This window comes from Onychomys torridus, chromosome 9 (assembly GCF_903995425.1).
Source record: "Onychomys torridus chromosome 9, mOncTor1.1, whole genome shotgun sequence".
Classification (NCBI taxonomy): Eukaryota; Metazoa; Chordata; class Mammalia; order Rodentia; family Cricetidae; genus Onychomys; species Onychomys torridus.
In genome coordinates, this window is record NC_050451.1 from 34,598,459 (window position 1) to 34,615,986 (window position 17,528).

A 17,528-nucleotide genomic window follows, 5' to 3' on the forward strand; every position below is an offset into this window, starting at 1 on the left:
GTTCAGTTTCATCCTTGGCTATATAGCAAGTACTAGGCTAGCCTGGGCTACGTAGGACCCTCGGGGTGGGAGGTGAGAAAAGAAAACAGAAAACTCAGACTTTGGCTCCCCTAACCAATGGAAGCAGCTGATGCTTCAGACTTTATTTGAGCCAGTTTAAAGTTGAACCTATTTTATTCCTTAGTGTTTAAAGACATTATTTCATTCTTCTTCCTTTTATAACCTGATCCCCAACTGAACCCTCGTCTTTTGGTCCGGCCCCTACTATATCCCTACTTGTACTTGGTTAGTGCCTGGTTTCTTTCTTCCCTGCAGTCCTGATTCGGACTGCATCTCTATGGGAAACCCAGCTGCCAGGTATTATGGCTGTCAGCCTTCCTGTGACTCAGACTTTAGGCCTAGAGTGTGAAGCTGCCGATACTGTATTGGCCCTTCTGAACAGATGGAGTTGGGCACACTAACAGCCTCCTGTCCTCAGCAGCACAGCCATTCCTGCCACTTGCTCATCACTGTTGTAAACTCTCAGAGTCAGCTAAACTATTTTAGGGCAAAGCATACTGTTTTTGTAAAGTATTTTTCATTAATAAATCTATAAGACAGTTCTATTTAATCTCTTGTCCTTCCCTTTTGTATGTTCTTGCTCTTTTCTTCTGGGGTCAGGAGGCCTGGGAATTTATATAAAATGGCTTTTGACCGAGTGAAAATGAATAGCCAAAAAGGAGTTGAAAAATATACAGTCCCTGTTGGAGTCAATATATCCTTAAATACGAGTATTTTTTCTTTTGTTATGGCTGCTAGCACGTTTCCCATCCCTTTCCTGGACACTCAGTACAGTACACACTTCCTCCTCCCCTTACTAAGATTTTCTGGGCATTGAAACAAATCTGACACACTTACTCCCAGTACAAGTGTCACTCACGGTGCCCTTCTCTCTACGTTTCAGGTTTGTGATGTGCCCCTACCCCTTGCTCTCCTCCTGTGATCCCACTCCTTTTCCCCTTAAGAGTCAAAATATCTCCATGATGGTGCATTCTGTCTTCACCCATGACACATCCCCAAAAGTCCCTTTCCCTTAAAAGGTGTTTTGGAGTGGTTGGAGAGATGACACAGTGATTAAGAGAACAGGCTGTTCATCCACTGGACCTGGGTTTGATTCCCAACACCCACATGGCTCACAACCTTCTTGAGCTCCAGTTCCAGGGAATAGAACTCCCTCTTCTGTCCTCTGTGGGGACTGAACACATGGTGCACTGACATCCATGCAGGCAAAACACATGTACACATAAAGTAATTTTGTAGGTTCCCTTTGCAAAGAATGTCCACTGGGTTTTCCCTCCTTATTTATCCCAGAACTCAGGCTCATTGATTGACACAAAGAAATAAAAGATGCTGAGACCTTTGTTCTACTGCTTCCCCGTCATCATCTGGGACAGATTCCTGCTCATCCTATTTGGAGCCTATACCATGTAGACACATGGCCTTAGTAGATGTGCTGGCCGCTGAACCATTCAGCACACCTAATGTCATACACACTCTTCTAATCTTATCAAATTGTAGTTAATTTGTGTGGTGTGAGAGGGACACATGAAGGTCAGAGAAGCTGTACGAGTTGGTTCTCTCTTTTCACCTGTGTGCCCTGTGGTTCCATCATTAGGTTTGGTGGCATATGCCTTTACCACCTGAGCCTCCTCATAGTAACTAATCATTGATGGAATGGTCCGTTCTTGTTCCTAGACCTCATCGATGCTGGTCAATTTGATCTGTTTCTGTAAGTTGCCTCGGTCCAAATTCTGTGCATGCACAAAGATAAAAGAACTAATTTCCAATTTCCCATCTACCTAGTCTCTGCTTCCCAACGATTCCCCATATATATATTTCACATATATTTCTTGCACATACATTTTACATATCTACTATGTGATAATTTCCCCGAGTGAGACTATGGCATTCCAAGGTGAGTATCTCTTGGTATCATTCCCTCACTCCCCCTGACTGGTGCTTAGCATGTGTTCAGCTGAACTTAATTAAATGCCTTCAGAGTTTTGACCATTTCAAACTCTAAATGCAAGGGTCAGAATTCTATGCCAAGCGCCCACCTCTCCCACCCCTCCCTGGCCTTTTTTTTTTTTTTTTTTTAAGACAGATTCTCACTTTGTTGCCCTGACTGGTTGGACTGGGCTCCACTTGGACTCACAGAGTTCTTGCCTTCCACTGCCTCCCTAGATCTGAGGTTAGGGGATAAATTCCATTTTAAATGATAATGCCACTTCTTTAGTCTAGAATGCCTCATTCATTCTTTTCTCCAGTATACCATTATGGTTTTGTGGGTAAATTGTTATATATTTGTCTAGTAGTAGGAAATTCTGAGCTCTGACTACGTCTCTTCATTCTCCTGGGCTCCAAGAAGGCCAGGGAAATGTCCTTTCTTCCTTGCAGTCATCACAGCCCTTAAATCTGTTCTGCACTCTCTCCTTACTGTCAAGTGTTTATGCATGCAAGGAATTTTCACCTGATCCCTTGGCCTGCTCTCCTTTCGGTCGTAGGTACAGTAATTTTGCTCAAGTCCCTAGAGCCTGTCCCGCCCCCGCCCCCGCACGCGCGGTGCATGACGGTCTTAGCCCCTCTGAAGGGAAAGAGGGTCCGCCATGTTCCCCGGCGGCGCCGCCGCTTGGCTCTGGTAGCCGCCGCCCCCGCCCCCAACCCCGCCCGGCCCGGCATTTAGCCGAGCCCCGGGCCCAGCATGGCCGCCCCGGAGCCGGCCCGGGCCGCGCCGCCCCCGCCCCCGCCCCCGCCGCCCCCTCTCGGGGCCGACCGCGTCGTCAAAGGTGAGAGGTGGCCAAAGCCCTGGGGGCCTGGCGTGAGGCGCGGTGTGAGGGCGGGCGGGCGGGCGGGCGGGCCGGAGTCCGTCCCCTCGGGAGCCGGCCCGGCGGGGCGGGCGAGTGACTGGCTGCCTCCCTTGGGGAGTGGCCCCTGGGCGGGTCCCCGCTGGGCCGGGCTGAGGCGGTGGCTGCTCCGCGGGCTCCCGCTCGCCCTGCAGGCCGGGGCGGGGGTTTTGCGCGGGGCGTCGCTAGCGCGGGGTTCGGGGCCGCGCGCCCGCCGCAGTGAGCCCCTTTCCTCCCTGCACCGCCTGTTACCGGCGCAGAGCCCGCGGTGAGCTTCCGGCTCCGCGACAGCTGCACGCCGGGCTCGGCCGGGCGCACCGAGGGGCCCCGGAGCTCCTTAGCGGCGCGTCGTCGTGACGAGCCGTCGAACTCGCCCGGGCTCTGGCCCACGCCTGCTCCCCGGTGACAGCGCCCGGCGAGCGGCTGCCGCAGGGCGTTCGCGTGCGGGCTTCAGGTGCCTCCCCGCGCGGAAACGGGGGAACCATATGGAACTGGACAAGGCCGAAAGGATCCAGACGTGATCCAAGAGCCCAGACTGTCAACTGCAGAGCAGGGGAGAAAATCGTATTATAGGAAGAAGGCAAAAAGTCGCATATACAGAAGTAGTAGATAGTTTTAAAACCGTCAGCACTGATTAGAAAGGGTCACTGTCGCCTCTAAACACACGGCATAACTCTCTAGAAGAAAAAGTAAAATCTTTCTCAGCCAGGGAGGAATTAATGGATTATTGTGTACAGGTAAACAGAATTATTTAAAACAGAGAAATTGATTGGCAGTTAAGAGGTCCTTAAGAGTCCAAGCTTTCTGAGAGAGCATGTCGACCCCAGACAATACTGTGGATATTAGTAAGAACTTGAAATTACTTTCTTTGCTATATAGCATAGTCAATAAACAGGAACTGTAAAATGAAGATTTCGTTATTTTGATTACATTTATTTTTAAAGATATTTTTATTTTCAAATTCATCTCAAATATAGTGGCACAGTGTTTAAACACTGTTAGCTCAGTAGTTCAGTTTTGAACTGTGACCATGGTTTGCCATTAAAATACTTTAAAACATGAAACCCTCTTCTCCTTTGTGTTTTTTTAAAGTTTTCAGTCTGCGCTTTTGGTTCTTAAAAGAATGACACATATTTTTGGATCTAGGCGTATGTGATTGAGTTAGGCATTAGAATGAGCTGAATAGTTTATAAACTTTTTCTGAAAAAAATCTTTTTTTCTTCTTTAAGAGAAGAAAGATCAGGCATTGATCCTATCAAATCCTTTAATTTTATGGGTAGGGGGTTGAAATAGAGGACATTGCCTACCTCTTCATTTTCTTAACTATATTTCCTGTATGTACAGGTGCTTTTCACCAGAATAATAGCTGAGGTCACATTGCCGAACCATGCATGTATTTATGTTGTCCTCATGAGAATCTTGTTCCTTGACATATATGTGGCAATATTTTTCCCATACTGCTTTAATGAAGCAAAAAGGAGATTCCAAGCATAAGGCGAATTCCTTAGGGGTGAGTTGTGAGTCCAAGACACAGCCATTTACAGTTTATTGATTTGAAATTAAAAACATGTTCGGCCAGGTGGTGTGGCGCACGCCTTTAATCTCAGTGCTCGGGAGGCAGAGGCAGATGGATCTCAGAGTTCGAGGCCAGCCTGGTCTACAGAGCGAGATCCAGGACAGGCTCCAAAGCTACAGAGAAATCCTGTCTCGAAAAACAAAAACAAACAAACAAACAAAAAACTGAGCTGATTTGGAAATTTTTAGTTACAAAGCTTAAAGTAAACATACCTTGTGCATTAGTTGTATCTTCTTCATGGAGACAACTTTCATTTCCTTGTGGAATTTGTTAAAATTCCTGATACTATGATGGCACATGTATTTAATCCCAGCACTCTGGAAGCAGAAACAGGAGGATTAAGTTAAATTTGAGGCCAATCTAGTCTACATAGCAAATTCCAAGCTAGCCAGAGCTACATAATGAAACTCTGCTTCAAAATAAATATAATTAATAAAACAAATTAAGCTCAGATTTCATTTAAGTTCAGGATATTGTTTCAGCTTTGCATATACACTATTTCATAAGAGCATTTGGAAAAATGCCATTAGTATTGAATATAAATAGTCTTACTCTGGATCTTTTCCTTCTTGTCTTTAAATTTTAGGTTCAATGCTTCAGCTCTAAATACCTATTTTATGGACATGTAGGTTTTCTGTTGTTTTTGTTCTCAGGTCTTGTTCTATGTGTATGGATAACCTGTCTGTTATGTATTTGCACCACATATGTGTGGTGTCCCAGGGGGCCAGAAGAGGGTGTCAGATCTTGTGGAATTGGAGCTACATCTGTGTTGGAAACCCAATTCAGAGCCTCTGGAAGAGCAAGCAGAGCCATATCAAGTCCCCAGACATGTAGCTTTTTAGGAGACTATAGAATGTTTTGTTTACTGTCACACTTATGAAATTCACTTATGAGTTTGGGAGATTTTCATGTTAGAAGTGATTCGTTTCTAAATGAGATGAGCCTGTCACTAAACTTGTTAGTAGCAATTCTATGTCTCTGGTCATGGTTGATTAGGTTTCCTGGTTAGCTATACTCAGTTCTGAACCTAGTAGTCCAGCTACTGACTCAGTTCAAACTCTCTTCATTAAAAATTAAACAGAGAGGCTGATAGTTAACCCCATACAGATTAATACATACAGATACAGAGGACCAGAGTTCGTTCCCAGCATCTATGTCAAACAGCCCACAGCTTTCTAAATCCAGTTTCAGTAGATCTGATGCCCTCTCTGGCCTCTGTGGGAAACTGCATTCATTTGCTTATACTCCCACACAGACACACCATGCATACATGTAACTAAAAATAAAAATGAATCATTTAAACAAAAACCTGATGTGGTTAGTCACAATGGCATATGTTCTTAATCCTAGCACTGGGGAGGCTGAGAAAAGAGGATCACCAGTTCAAGATTAGCCATGGCCACAGTGAGACTGTGTTTCAAAAATCCCCAAAACACGGGGGGGTGGTGGTGGTGGTGGCTGGTGGTGCACGCCTTTAATCCCAGCACTCAGGTCATCTCTGAGTTCGAGGCCAGCCTGGTCTACAGAGCAAGATCCAGGACAGGCACCAAAACTACACAGAGAAACCCTGTCTTGAAAAAACAACAAACAACAAAACAAAACAAAAATCCCCCAAACAAAACAAAATGTTTGGGTTGGGGATTTAGCTCACCTGGGTTCAGTCCTCAGCTGCAGGGGCGGGGGTGGGGGGGATGTTAAATAAATCCCAATTTGTTCCTGAAGCTTCTGTTACTCTTTTTTGTATACATTTCAATTAAGAAAATGGAAACAAACAGGTTTATGAGATGGCTTAGTGGGTAAAGGTACTTGCTGCCAAGCCTAACAACCAAAGTTAATTTAATTCATGGGACCCACATGGTAGAAGCAGAGAACCAATTTCTCTGGAAAGCTGTCCTCTGACTACAAACACACTCATGCACACACGAACAATAAATAAATGGAATGTATCTAATAGAATGTAGGCTTAACAAAAAGAGAAAATGCCCTGGATCTCAGTCTGTAGACCAGGCTGGCCTCAAACTCACAGAGATCTGCCTGGCTCTGCCTCCCCAGTGCTGGAATTAAAAGTGTGTGTCACCACTGCCCAGCTAGGGCTCTTTTTTTTAAAGACAGGGTCTCATTATGTAGCTTTCAAAGACCAGGTTGGCCTTGAACCCAGATCATCTGTCTGCCTCTGCCTCCCCAGTGCTGGAATTAAAAGTGTGTGCCACTACACTCTTTTTATGGGAGATATATATTAATAAGAGAAAAGTCTTGAAGTATTGTTTGTTCCTTTACTCTTTGGTCTTTTGGGGGCCCATCACCCAACTCCCAAATAAATCACACACAGAGGCTTATTCTTAATTATAAATGCCTGGCGTTAGTTTGGCTTGTTTTCTTTTGGCCATCTTTTCTTAACTTTAATTTATACCATATACCTTTTGCTTCTGGGCTTTTTCTTTTTCTTCTGTAAATCTTACTTTCACTCTTACTCCGTGGTTGGCTGTGTGGCTGCCCCTGGTGTCTTCCTTTCCTTGTTCTCTTGCTCCTCCTTCTTTTCCTCATAGATTTCTCCTCATATTTATTCTCTCTGCCTGCCAGCCCCATCTATCCTTTCCCTGCCTTGCTGTTGGCCGTTCAGGTCTTTATTAGACCATCAGGTGTTTTAGGCAGGTAAAGTAACACAAACAGTTAAACAAATGCAACCTAAACGAATGCAACACATCTTTTCATCATTAAATGTTTCACAGCATAAACAAATGACATGTTAAAATAATATTCCACGACATTAAAGGATGGGTAGGATTGAAATAAAAAGGTAGGGTTGTTTGCTTGTGCAGCATTTATTATATACATGTTTTGTACCAGGCATTTTACTAGGAATTGGAGGATTTAACTCCGTTAGTAGTGTGCTTGCCTAGCATACAGGAAACCCCAAGTTCCATCACCAGTACCACATAAATTAGGCATAGTGACATATCCCTGTAATCTTTAGCATTTGGGAAGTTGAGTAGGAAATATCAGAAGTTCAAGGACATCTTTGGCTACTTGTTGAATTTGAGGCCAGCCTGTGATATCTGACACCCTGTTTTAAAATAAAAGATACTAGGTAAGATAGTCTTTGTGTGGCTAGTAAAGTGGGGATGACAATTTAAATAAACATCTTGAGTTAGGAACAAAGTGCTATTAGAATGATAACGGGAAATGACAACAATCTCAATTTAAAAGGAAAGCATCACTAAGAATTATGTTTAGAGGTACTCCTTGAAAGATGAGTAGGAATGGAATACAGAAAACAAATAGAAAGGTACAGAGTTTAAAAATGCATGGCAGTAATATGTAAGGTGCTTGGCAAGGAATGGCAGGTAAAGTTAAAAAGCTGAAATTGAAACTTGTAACAGCAGGCTAGCCTCTGGATGATAAAGAACGCAGGCTGTAGATAGAATCAGACTTCCTGGCATTGAAAACTACCTCTCCCACTGAGTAACTTCATGTAGACAAGTTCTTAATAGTTTCTCATCTAAGCTAGAGTTAATATGGTTCTATTATAGAGTTTCTGGCATATTAATGAAGATAGTACATGTAAAGTAAGTGCTGTAGTGCCTGGTCTGGCATGTGGCCAGTACTGAATCAATGGTAGCCATCACTGTTACTGTTTTTGAAGATTTTAAAGTGGAATAGTGATCTGTTACAGTTTTGAAAGTTAACTGATGAGTTTGTGTGGAATAAATTATTAAAGGAGGTAGAAGCTTTAATTAGGTTTAGTTATGTTAGTAGAGTAGTTCAAGAGATGGATGACCAAAGCATCAATTAAGGGAAAAGGGGAAAAAAAGCAAAACAGGTCTGATTATGCTTAATAATAGTAGGTGGTAGATAAATGTTGGGTAAATGATGGAGAACGGGAATGAAACAGATAAACAGTGCTATCTAAGGAATAATAAGATTAAATTTGCTCTGGGGATTGATTCAATTGAACAGTTATAATTGGAAGTACAGATTGGGGTTATTGTTAAAGACTGAGAATGGTCACATTGAGAAAGACCTTAAGGTTCTCTGCATCCAAATTTAATGGCTTAACAACCATCTGTCACTCCAGTTCTGGTGGTTCTGGTACCTTTTTCTGGCCTCCAAGGTCACCTGCACACATGTGCACATACATATACTCAGGTCCACACTTATAAAAATATGGCTAGAGAGATGGCTCAGTGGTTAAGAACACTTGTTACTTGTTGCTTTTGCAGAAGACTCATTGAGTTCCTAGCACCCACCTAGTGGTTAACATCCATCCAGAACTCAAGTTCCAGGGAATAAAATACATAAAATAATAAATCTTTTTTAAAAGTCTAAAATCCAGTAAAGAGGGAAATCCACAAAAATTTAGATCTGAATGATAGGCAATAGTAATACCATGACAAAAATAGCAAAGAAGGAAACAAAGTTTGATGAAGGGATACTTAAATAACAACCACAATTAAAGAGATCCATGGGATGCTTTGAAAATTTGAAAATAATGCTATTGTGCTTACTGAATCTCCTTAGGTCATGTGGCTGCTACTCCATAGTTTTACATCAGACTGATGAAGAGTCTGTTGTTTGGTTTTTGAGGTAGACTCTCTCTGAGCTCAGGCTGGCCTTGAATTCTTGTTCCTCTTGCTTTCACCTCCTGAGTGCTAGCATAGCAGATGTGCACCAGTATTTCTGCCTGAGGAGCCTTCTGATGATCCCTTAGGTCAGATGAAACTTACCACTATGTTGATATAAAGGCAGAGAGGATCCTGGAGCATCATTTAGACCTAGTTTGAACTATGGCTCTGCACCTTGTGAAGCTGCTTAACATCTCTGAGCCTGTTACCTCATTGATGAACTGGAGCTGAAATCTATCTGATCACACAAGACATATCTGAAAATCATGTTGAACTGGATATTGGAAAACACTTTACAGACTAAATTATAAATACATTGGCATTGCTACATGAATTGGTCTTAAGATGTCTGAGTGTTTTAGAAACTACTATATACTAATAATTGAATAAACTGTATATTGTGGATCATTTGAGATACAGAGATGAATGACCCTGCCCCTTTACTTTCAAGGCATTCATAAGCTGGTAAAGAAGACAGTCATTTAATGATGCAAAGTTGTAATATAAGTATATGCCATATCCTGTGTTTTTTGGCCCAAAAAATAAAGGGTACAGCTGGGCAGTGGTGGCAGATACCTTTAATCCCAGTACTGGGAGGCAGAGGCAGGCGGATCTCTGTGGTACAGAGTAAGTTCCAGGAAAGACACAAACCTACACAGAGAAACCCTGTCTTGAAAAACTAACTAACTAAATAAATAAATAAATAAATAAATAAATAAACAAACAAACAAACAAACAAATAAATAAATAAATAAATGATGCTGCTGTTAATGTAGGCTAGGAATGTCATAAAAGTTTCCAAGAATGAAACACTAAATAAGATTTAAAGGCCAGGGTTAACTGGGTGTGGTGGTTCCTGCATGAAACATTCTATTATCTGTCCCTCAGTGTTGGGGGCTAAGGTGAGAGATTGTGGAAGTTAAGTTCATCATGGACATAGTGAATTCCAGGTGAATCTGAGCTAGTGTGAAACCTTATCTCAATTCCCCCCACATAAGGTGAGATTGTGTACCCAAAACAACATGACATGCAAAGTAAATCAGTCTCTCATCTATTTGTCTGTCTATTGAACAGGTTGTCACCATGTAGCTTGGCTGGCTTGGACTTTGCTGTATAGACCAGGCTGGCCTCAAACTCATAGAGATATACCTGCTTCTGTCTCCTGAACACTGTTCTGTGTACTACTATGCCTGACTAAAATAGTGTAGTTGTTTCTTTTTTTCTACTCTTTTGGGGTCCTGCCACCCAGCTCCCAAATAAATCACACACAGAGGCTGATTCTTAGTTATAAATGCCTGGCCTTAGCTTGTCTTGTTTCTTGCCAGCTTTTCTTAATGTTAATTTAATCCATCTGTCTTTTCCTCTGGGCTTTTACCATTCTTTATTTTTGTATACCTTTCTTTCTTACTCTGTTGCTAGTTGTGTAGCTGGGTGCCTGGCCCCTGATGTAGTCCGCCTCCTCTCGCTCCTAGATCTCTCCTCTCCCAGATTTCTCCTTCTATATGTTCTCTCTGCCTGCCAGCCCTGCCTGTTCTTTCTCCTGCCTTGCTATTGGCCGTTCAGCTCTTTATTAGACCATCAGGTGTTTTAGATAGGCACAGTAACACAGCTTCACAGAGTTAAACAAATACAGCACAAACAAAAGTAACACACCTTAAAATAAAATTCCCCATGGGGTGGTAGTGGCACAGACCATTAATCCCAGCTCTTGGGAGGCAGAGTCAGGTGGATCTCTGAATTCGAGGCCAGCCTGATCTACAGGGTGATTTCTAGGACAGCCAAGACTACACAGAGAAACCCTGTCTCAAAAAAACCAAATAATAATAATAATAATCACTCCCAACAAATGTTTTAAATTAATGTAATTTAAGAAATAAAAGTACGTTAATGTATGAAACAGAATATGTTCAGAATATGAGGTAGTGGTAAAAGATGGGGGTAAAATATAGATGGGTATTCAGTCATGAAGGACCTCTATGTCATGATAAAATAAATAATTTGAATTTTAGGGATGGGTAGATATCAGCACAGTGGTTAAGAGTACTTGATGCTCTTACAGAGGACCTGGGTTCAGTTGCCAACACCCACATGGTGGCTCACAGCCATTCATAACTCCAGTTCCTGGTGATCAGATGCCCTCTTCTGGCAAAAAGTCAACAGAGCACTCATATGCATAAATAAATATTAAAATTACTTTTGTTGATACTTCATAACTGTAATTTTGCTACTGTTATGAATCATAATGTAAAAAACTTGTTTTCCAATGGTCTTAGGTGACCCCTGTGAAAGGGTCATAACCCACAGCTTGAGAACTGCTGATGTAGACACATACACATACTGTAATATTTGTTTTAAAAATAGGAAGATTACCTCATATTTGCAGTTTATTTCTGTTCAGGCTTATGTAGTAGTAATTTATATTTTATAATTTGAGTATACGTTATAATTAGTTCTGACTGAAAGTGTTTTATAGTAAAGAAAAAAACTAGTTATCTTGAAATTTTTTCAAATAATTCAATTCTCTAACTATTTGCAACAAAGAACATGTTATTCGTATATAGCTTATTATTACTCCTCCCCTCTCCTCCATACTAGAGATTGACCGTAATGCACTTGTGAGGCAAGCACTCTACCAGTGAGCCTCGGTCTTACATGGTTTATCTAGGTAGCTTCCTTCATTTATACTTGTTTGCCTGCTTACTTTTTTATTTTTCAGACAAGCTTCAGTAGCCTAGGCTGACTGCAGAAATGCTAGATTCTAGACCTATGTAGCTTAATAAGAGCTATGGAAGCTGGGTTTGGAGGAACAACTGTAATCCCAGCACTCAGGAGGTAGAGGCAGACGGATCTCTCTGGTTCATGACCAGCCTGGTCTACATAGTTCCAGGAGAGCCAAAGCTGTATAGTGAGACCCCTTTAAAAAAAAAAAAAAAGAAAGAAAGAAAGAAAGAAAGAAAGAAAAATATATATGTATGCACACTTAGCTAACATAGGAAGACTTGGATTTCATCTCAACCACACACAGAGAGCAATGTTATTATTTGATTACTCTTTTAGAAAGTTTAAATTAACACTTCTATCCATTAAATGAAGAAAACCTTTTCAAATCTATTTTTTTAATTTATTTTTGATTTTATCTAAATCCAAATTATTAGTTTCTTTGTTAATATATTGTTACTTATTTTGTGTTCTTTTTTTTTTTTTTTTTTTAATGCAGCTGTTCCTTTTCCCCCAACTCATCGGTTGACATCTGAAGAAGTATTTGATATGGATGGGATACCCAGGGTTGATATTCTGAAGAATCACCTGGTAAAAGAAGGTCGGGTAGATGAAGAAATTGCACTTAGAATTATCAATGAGGGCGCTGCCATACTGCGGCGGGAGAAAACCATGATAGAAGTAGAAGCTCCAATTACAGGTAAACTTACTTGTGTTGTGGATATTATTAAATCAGTATTTAGTTGATTGGAGATAAACCTATTTCCTTTTCAATCATATTATATATACTGATTAATATTATATGGACATTGTCTTGATTTTAGATTTTCTGTAGTGTAAGTTTTTGTTTTTAATGTACATGAAGCTAGTCTAATATACTTTTATGAAGGTTTCATCAGTTGTATTGGCCATACTTCACTTTGATTCAATACTTACTTTGCTCTTAATTACTAGTGGCAAATACCTTGATATATCATCAGCATCCTAATGTGATCATTTGAAGGTCATTAAAAAGTACTGAATTGAAATGGGGGTTTTATTGCCAGCATTAGAATCTTGTCATTCTGTGAAGTACTTCCGTATCTTCTAAAAGAGGAGCTTTATAAATTTAGATGAAAAATTCGTTACTGACAAATCTTGTTACTTCTGTTACATCTTGTTTTAGATCTTGAGCACATGAGCTCTTGGTTAGATATCATCCTTATGGTGACTCTTCTTAGACCACTTCAGATATTTGATAGATTTATACTATCTCATGTTGCAGCAGTTAGAGTTTAAGTAATATTTGTTAATTCAGAGGCTTTTTTTTCATATCTAATAATCTTCTTGTTTCAGTGTGTGGTGACATCCATGGCCAATTTTTTGATCTGATGAAACTTTTTGAAGTAGGAGGATCACCTGCTAATACACGATACCTTTTTCTTGGTGATTATGTGGACAGAGGTTATTTTAGTATAGAGGTAATAATCATATACTGTCATTTAATTTGCTATTGTTAATACAGATTATTTCTATTAATTCCTAGTACAATAAGTTCCTAAAAAATACTTGTATTGGGTTCTTTTTAATACCTCTGTATATTCTGAAATTTGTAGGAAAAGCTATTATTTATTCCTTTTTCAGACCATTCACTTAGTTTTCTTTGTATTATTTCTTATAATTACTGTTTTTCCCCAGTGGAAATGATGAGCAGACTGAGATCTTTATTGTCTTTGTGTCTCATGGCTTAAGAGCTAATGGTAGTCATTTCTTTACCTCTCTTGCCACTAAGGGCATTAAACCATGAGAAAAATTACTTTTCCTTAAAATTAGGCATTATATGATGCTTTTATTGCTTAAACTGTAGATCTATCTCATCGTGATACTATTATCACTCAAGAATATCTGAAACCATTTTTTTAAACTTACGAGGCATTAAAATGACCTATTGTTTGTCACTGAATTCAATGATTCTTTTTGCTTCTTTTCCTTTTTGATTGTATAAAGTATGGAAAAATACAGAGCAGCCTGTGTTTTCTGACACATATATCTTCTTTATTTAAATGAAAAATGGAACCATATTAAAATATTTTTTTCTATCTTGTCTTCACATATATGTACACTGTGATATTTTACACATTAGAAAATGCAAACCTATAGAGTCATTTTAATAACTGCATTGTCTTCCATTGAATAAACAAGTCATAACTTTTTGTTAGACACTCATGGTTCCCAAGTTTTTTCATTGCAAGTGATGTCTAACTGGAACATTACAGTCCTGTATTTCTGTGTATTTACCCTATTTATTTCTATAGGACAGATGTAAAGGTAGACTTGTTTAGTGAAAGCTCTTTCAGTATATAATTTATGTTACACATTTAATATATCCCAACCAGGTTTAAGCATTAACAGATACTGGTTAATTTAGTCCTCACAACATTGTTATGAGGTAAGTACTGTTATTTATCCATTCAGTAGATGAAGAACCTAAGGCTTGAAGTTAAATTAACTTGACCAAAGATAGACAATTAGTAAGTGGCACAATCAAGCAGTCTGACTCTAAGATTGTGCTTTTTTTTGTTTTTTGTTTTTCGAGACAGGGTTTCTCTGTGTAGCTTTGGAGCCTGTCTTGGAACTCGCTTTGTAGACCAGGCTGGCCTCAAACCCACAGAGATCCACCTGACTCTGCCTCCCGAGTGCTGGGATTACAGGCGTGCGCCACCGCCGCCCGGTTTAAGCTTATGCTTTTAATCACTTGTCCTAATACTGAGGCCTTCTTAGCTGGCAAATTTCCACTCTACTTAGTGTTACATATATCCATTTTTTTTTTTTTTCTGGAACTGAGGACCGAACCCAGGGCCTTGCGCTTGCTAGGCAAGTGCTCTACCATTGAGCTAAATCCCCAAACCCCACATATATCCACTTTTAAAGTATTCTCAATATGCTGTACTTCTTGATAAGGATTTTAGAACTGTGTCCATTCCTTCCCTTGGGAATTTTATTAGCCTAGGCTATTCTTCCCATTCATATTTTCATTATCAAACCCTTTAATCTTTGCTTTAAGAAAAATTAGAAAATGGTCCTGCCTAACGAAGAATTTAGTGTAATTGATAAAAATCAGTGAAGTAAAACTTAGTTGTTAGTGATCTTGTTGGTGTATATGCACTCATTTAATGTTTTGTAGCAGCACTAGGAGGCAGAGGAGGCGGGTCTCTGTGAGTTTGAGACCAGCCTGGGCTACAGAGCAGGTACCAGAACAGCCAGGACTGTACACAGAGAAACCCTGTCTTAAAAAAGAAAAAGACTCTTTTGTAGCTTAGTTAGTTAATAACACTGTTACAAAAAAGAAGATAAAGAATAAAAACTAAAAATAGTTTTTGGTTTTTTTTTTTTTTTGGAGCTGAGGATTGAACCCAGGGCCTTGAGCTTGCTAGGCAAGCACTCTACCACTGAGCTAAATCCCCAACCCCTAGTTTATTTTTAGTAAATGTCTTTTTGGCTGTATTACCTCCCCCCTCCCCCAATAAAATGAAGGTCTGAATAGTTACACATTTTAGTGTACTTGGTTAAAATAATTTTTTTTTTTTTTTTGGTTTTTCCAGACCGGGTTTCTCTGTGTAACAGCCCTGGTTGTCCTAGAACTCACTCTGTAGACCAGGCTGGCCTTGAACTTAGAGAGACCCACCTGCCTCCCGATTGCTGGGATTAAAGGCATGTGCCACCACGCCTAGCTCTAATCTTTTGTTTTATATGATTGTATAAACCATATTCTTTTCTACATGAAATAGTCCTTTCTTAAAATAATATATAAAATGTTAGTTTTTTTTATGTTAAATATAGAGAAATGCTTGTATGCAAAATGCAGTTTATTTCAGTGTTTTTATGTTATAAAAATTTCACTTTTGGGCTAGAGAGATGGCTCAGAGGTTAAAAGTACTGGCTGCTCTTCCAGAGGTCGTGAGTTCAATTCCCAGCAACCACATGGTGGTTTACAATCATCCATAATGAGATCTGGTGCCCTCTTCTGACCTGCAGGTGTATATGCAGACAGAACACTATACATAATAAATAAATACATCTTTAAAAAAAATTTCACGTTCTTTGAATTTGAATTTGATCAGTGGTTCTCAACCTTCCTAATGCTGCCACCCTTTAATAATACAGTTCTTCATGTTGTAGTGACCCTAGCCGTAACGTTATTTTTTTCTTTTTTTTGAGCTGAGGATCGAACCCAGGGCCTTATGCTTGCTAGACAAGCGCTCTACCTCTGAGCTAAATACCCAGCCCACGTTATTTTTGTTGCTACTTCATAACTAATTTTGTTACTGTTTTGAATTGTAATGTAAATATCTGTGTTTTCTGATGGTCTTAGGCTACTTCTGTGAAAGGATCATTCGACCCCCAAAGGGGTCACAACCCACAGGTTGAGAACCGCTGGATTAGATACTAACACCTGCTTAATGTCAACAGCAAAGCAAACACAGAACCTGGCACTTGTGTTAGGTAGTGTGGCGTTGTGCTTAAGATGACAGGGTCAAACCTGTATTTAGTCCTTTGGAGCTTTGGAACAAGTTACTTAGCTTACTGATTTAGTTTCTTTATATATAAAATAGAGGTAATATGATAATTGCTTTTTGACCTTTTGGCTAAGATAAAGTGGAGATCTATTACATACATCATAGTGTAGTTTGAGGAATAAAAGAAACATTTTTTTGTTTGAGAAAAATTGTTAGGTAATTTAGTGCTCTGCACATTGTAGGTATTCTGTAACTGTTAGCTGCTGCTTGTTTTTTTTTTTTTTTTTAATTATTAAGGAGGAAGCCATTCTGCTAAGCTATGTTAAAAAAAAATCTGTAAATCTTAAGTTTAAGTAATTAAGTAGGTTGATTCATTAATTCAAGAATTCATTGCTCTTCTATTTGCTAGATACTTTTCTAGGAGAGTCAGAAGTAGTAATACAACAAAGTCTGATTTCATAATAGTAATAATAGAGAATAACAGAATTTGTAAGATTAATATAGTTAAAAGAAAAGAAGCAGAGATAAACTTAGTTAAATAAAATATAAGAAAATTTCACTGGAAACACTTTCTTTTGCAGTGCGTCTTGTATTTATGGGTCTTGAAGATTCTATACCCAAGCACATTATTCCTTCTGAGAGGCAACCATGAATGCAGACACCTTACTGAATATTTTACCTTTAAGCAGGAATGTGAGTACCTTCAGAAGTATTTTCAATTCCTTGGTGTTCTTTTGGGATGACATTGGTAGGAAGAAATATGAAGGGTTGCAGTGGAATGCATAGGAACAGATTCCATGACCACACATGTACACTTTTGAGAAGAACTGTTAAAGTTTATTTCTGGTTAAGTTTTATGGACGTACCTAAGAACAGTTTGGATATTTTTTTTCATAATTTTTTGAATGTCTTAAAGTGGTGTCATAATTTTATGTATTTATAAAGCTATATATAATTTACAAAGACCAAGGGGAGTGGTGGTATTGTTCAATTGACAGATTTTTATCAAAAATTATTTATGATAATTATGTATGTATGTGCACCACATGTGTGCCTGGAGTTCAGAAGATCCCCTGGAATCTGAATTACAGATGGTTATGAGTTGCCATGTGGGTGCTTGGAACCTAACTCTGGTCTTCTGCAAGAACAGCCAGTGTTCTTAATCTCTAAGCCATTTCTCCAGTCCTCCTTTATAGACTTCTACGTCTCAAATTTGAGGCATCCCAAAAAACAT

General features: G+C 39.7%; 1 protein-coding gene across 5 annotated transcripts in view; it reads left to right on the forward strand.

The window, feature by feature from the left end:
- The first annotated feature begins 2,594 nt into the window (after positions 1-2,594).
- Positions 2,595-17,528, forward strand: part of Ppp3cb (protein phosphatase 3 catalytic subunit beta) — a 43,457-nt gene continuing 28,523 nt past the window's right edge. For all 5 annotated transcript variants that reach the window (XM_036198828.1, XM_036198829.1, XM_036198831.1 and 2 more), the window contains exons 1-4: positions 2,595-2,825; positions 12,298-12,498; positions 13,134-13,258; positions 16,876-16,987. In XM_036198828.1, coding sequence (XP_036054721.1) covers positions 2,741-2,825; positions 12,298-12,498; positions 13,134-13,258; positions 16,876-16,987 — 523 coding nt within the window. In that variant the 5' untranslated portion in view covers positions 2,595-2,740. The remainder of the gene's footprint in view (positions 2,826-12,297; positions 12,499-13,133; positions 13,259-16,875; positions 16,988-17,528) is intronic.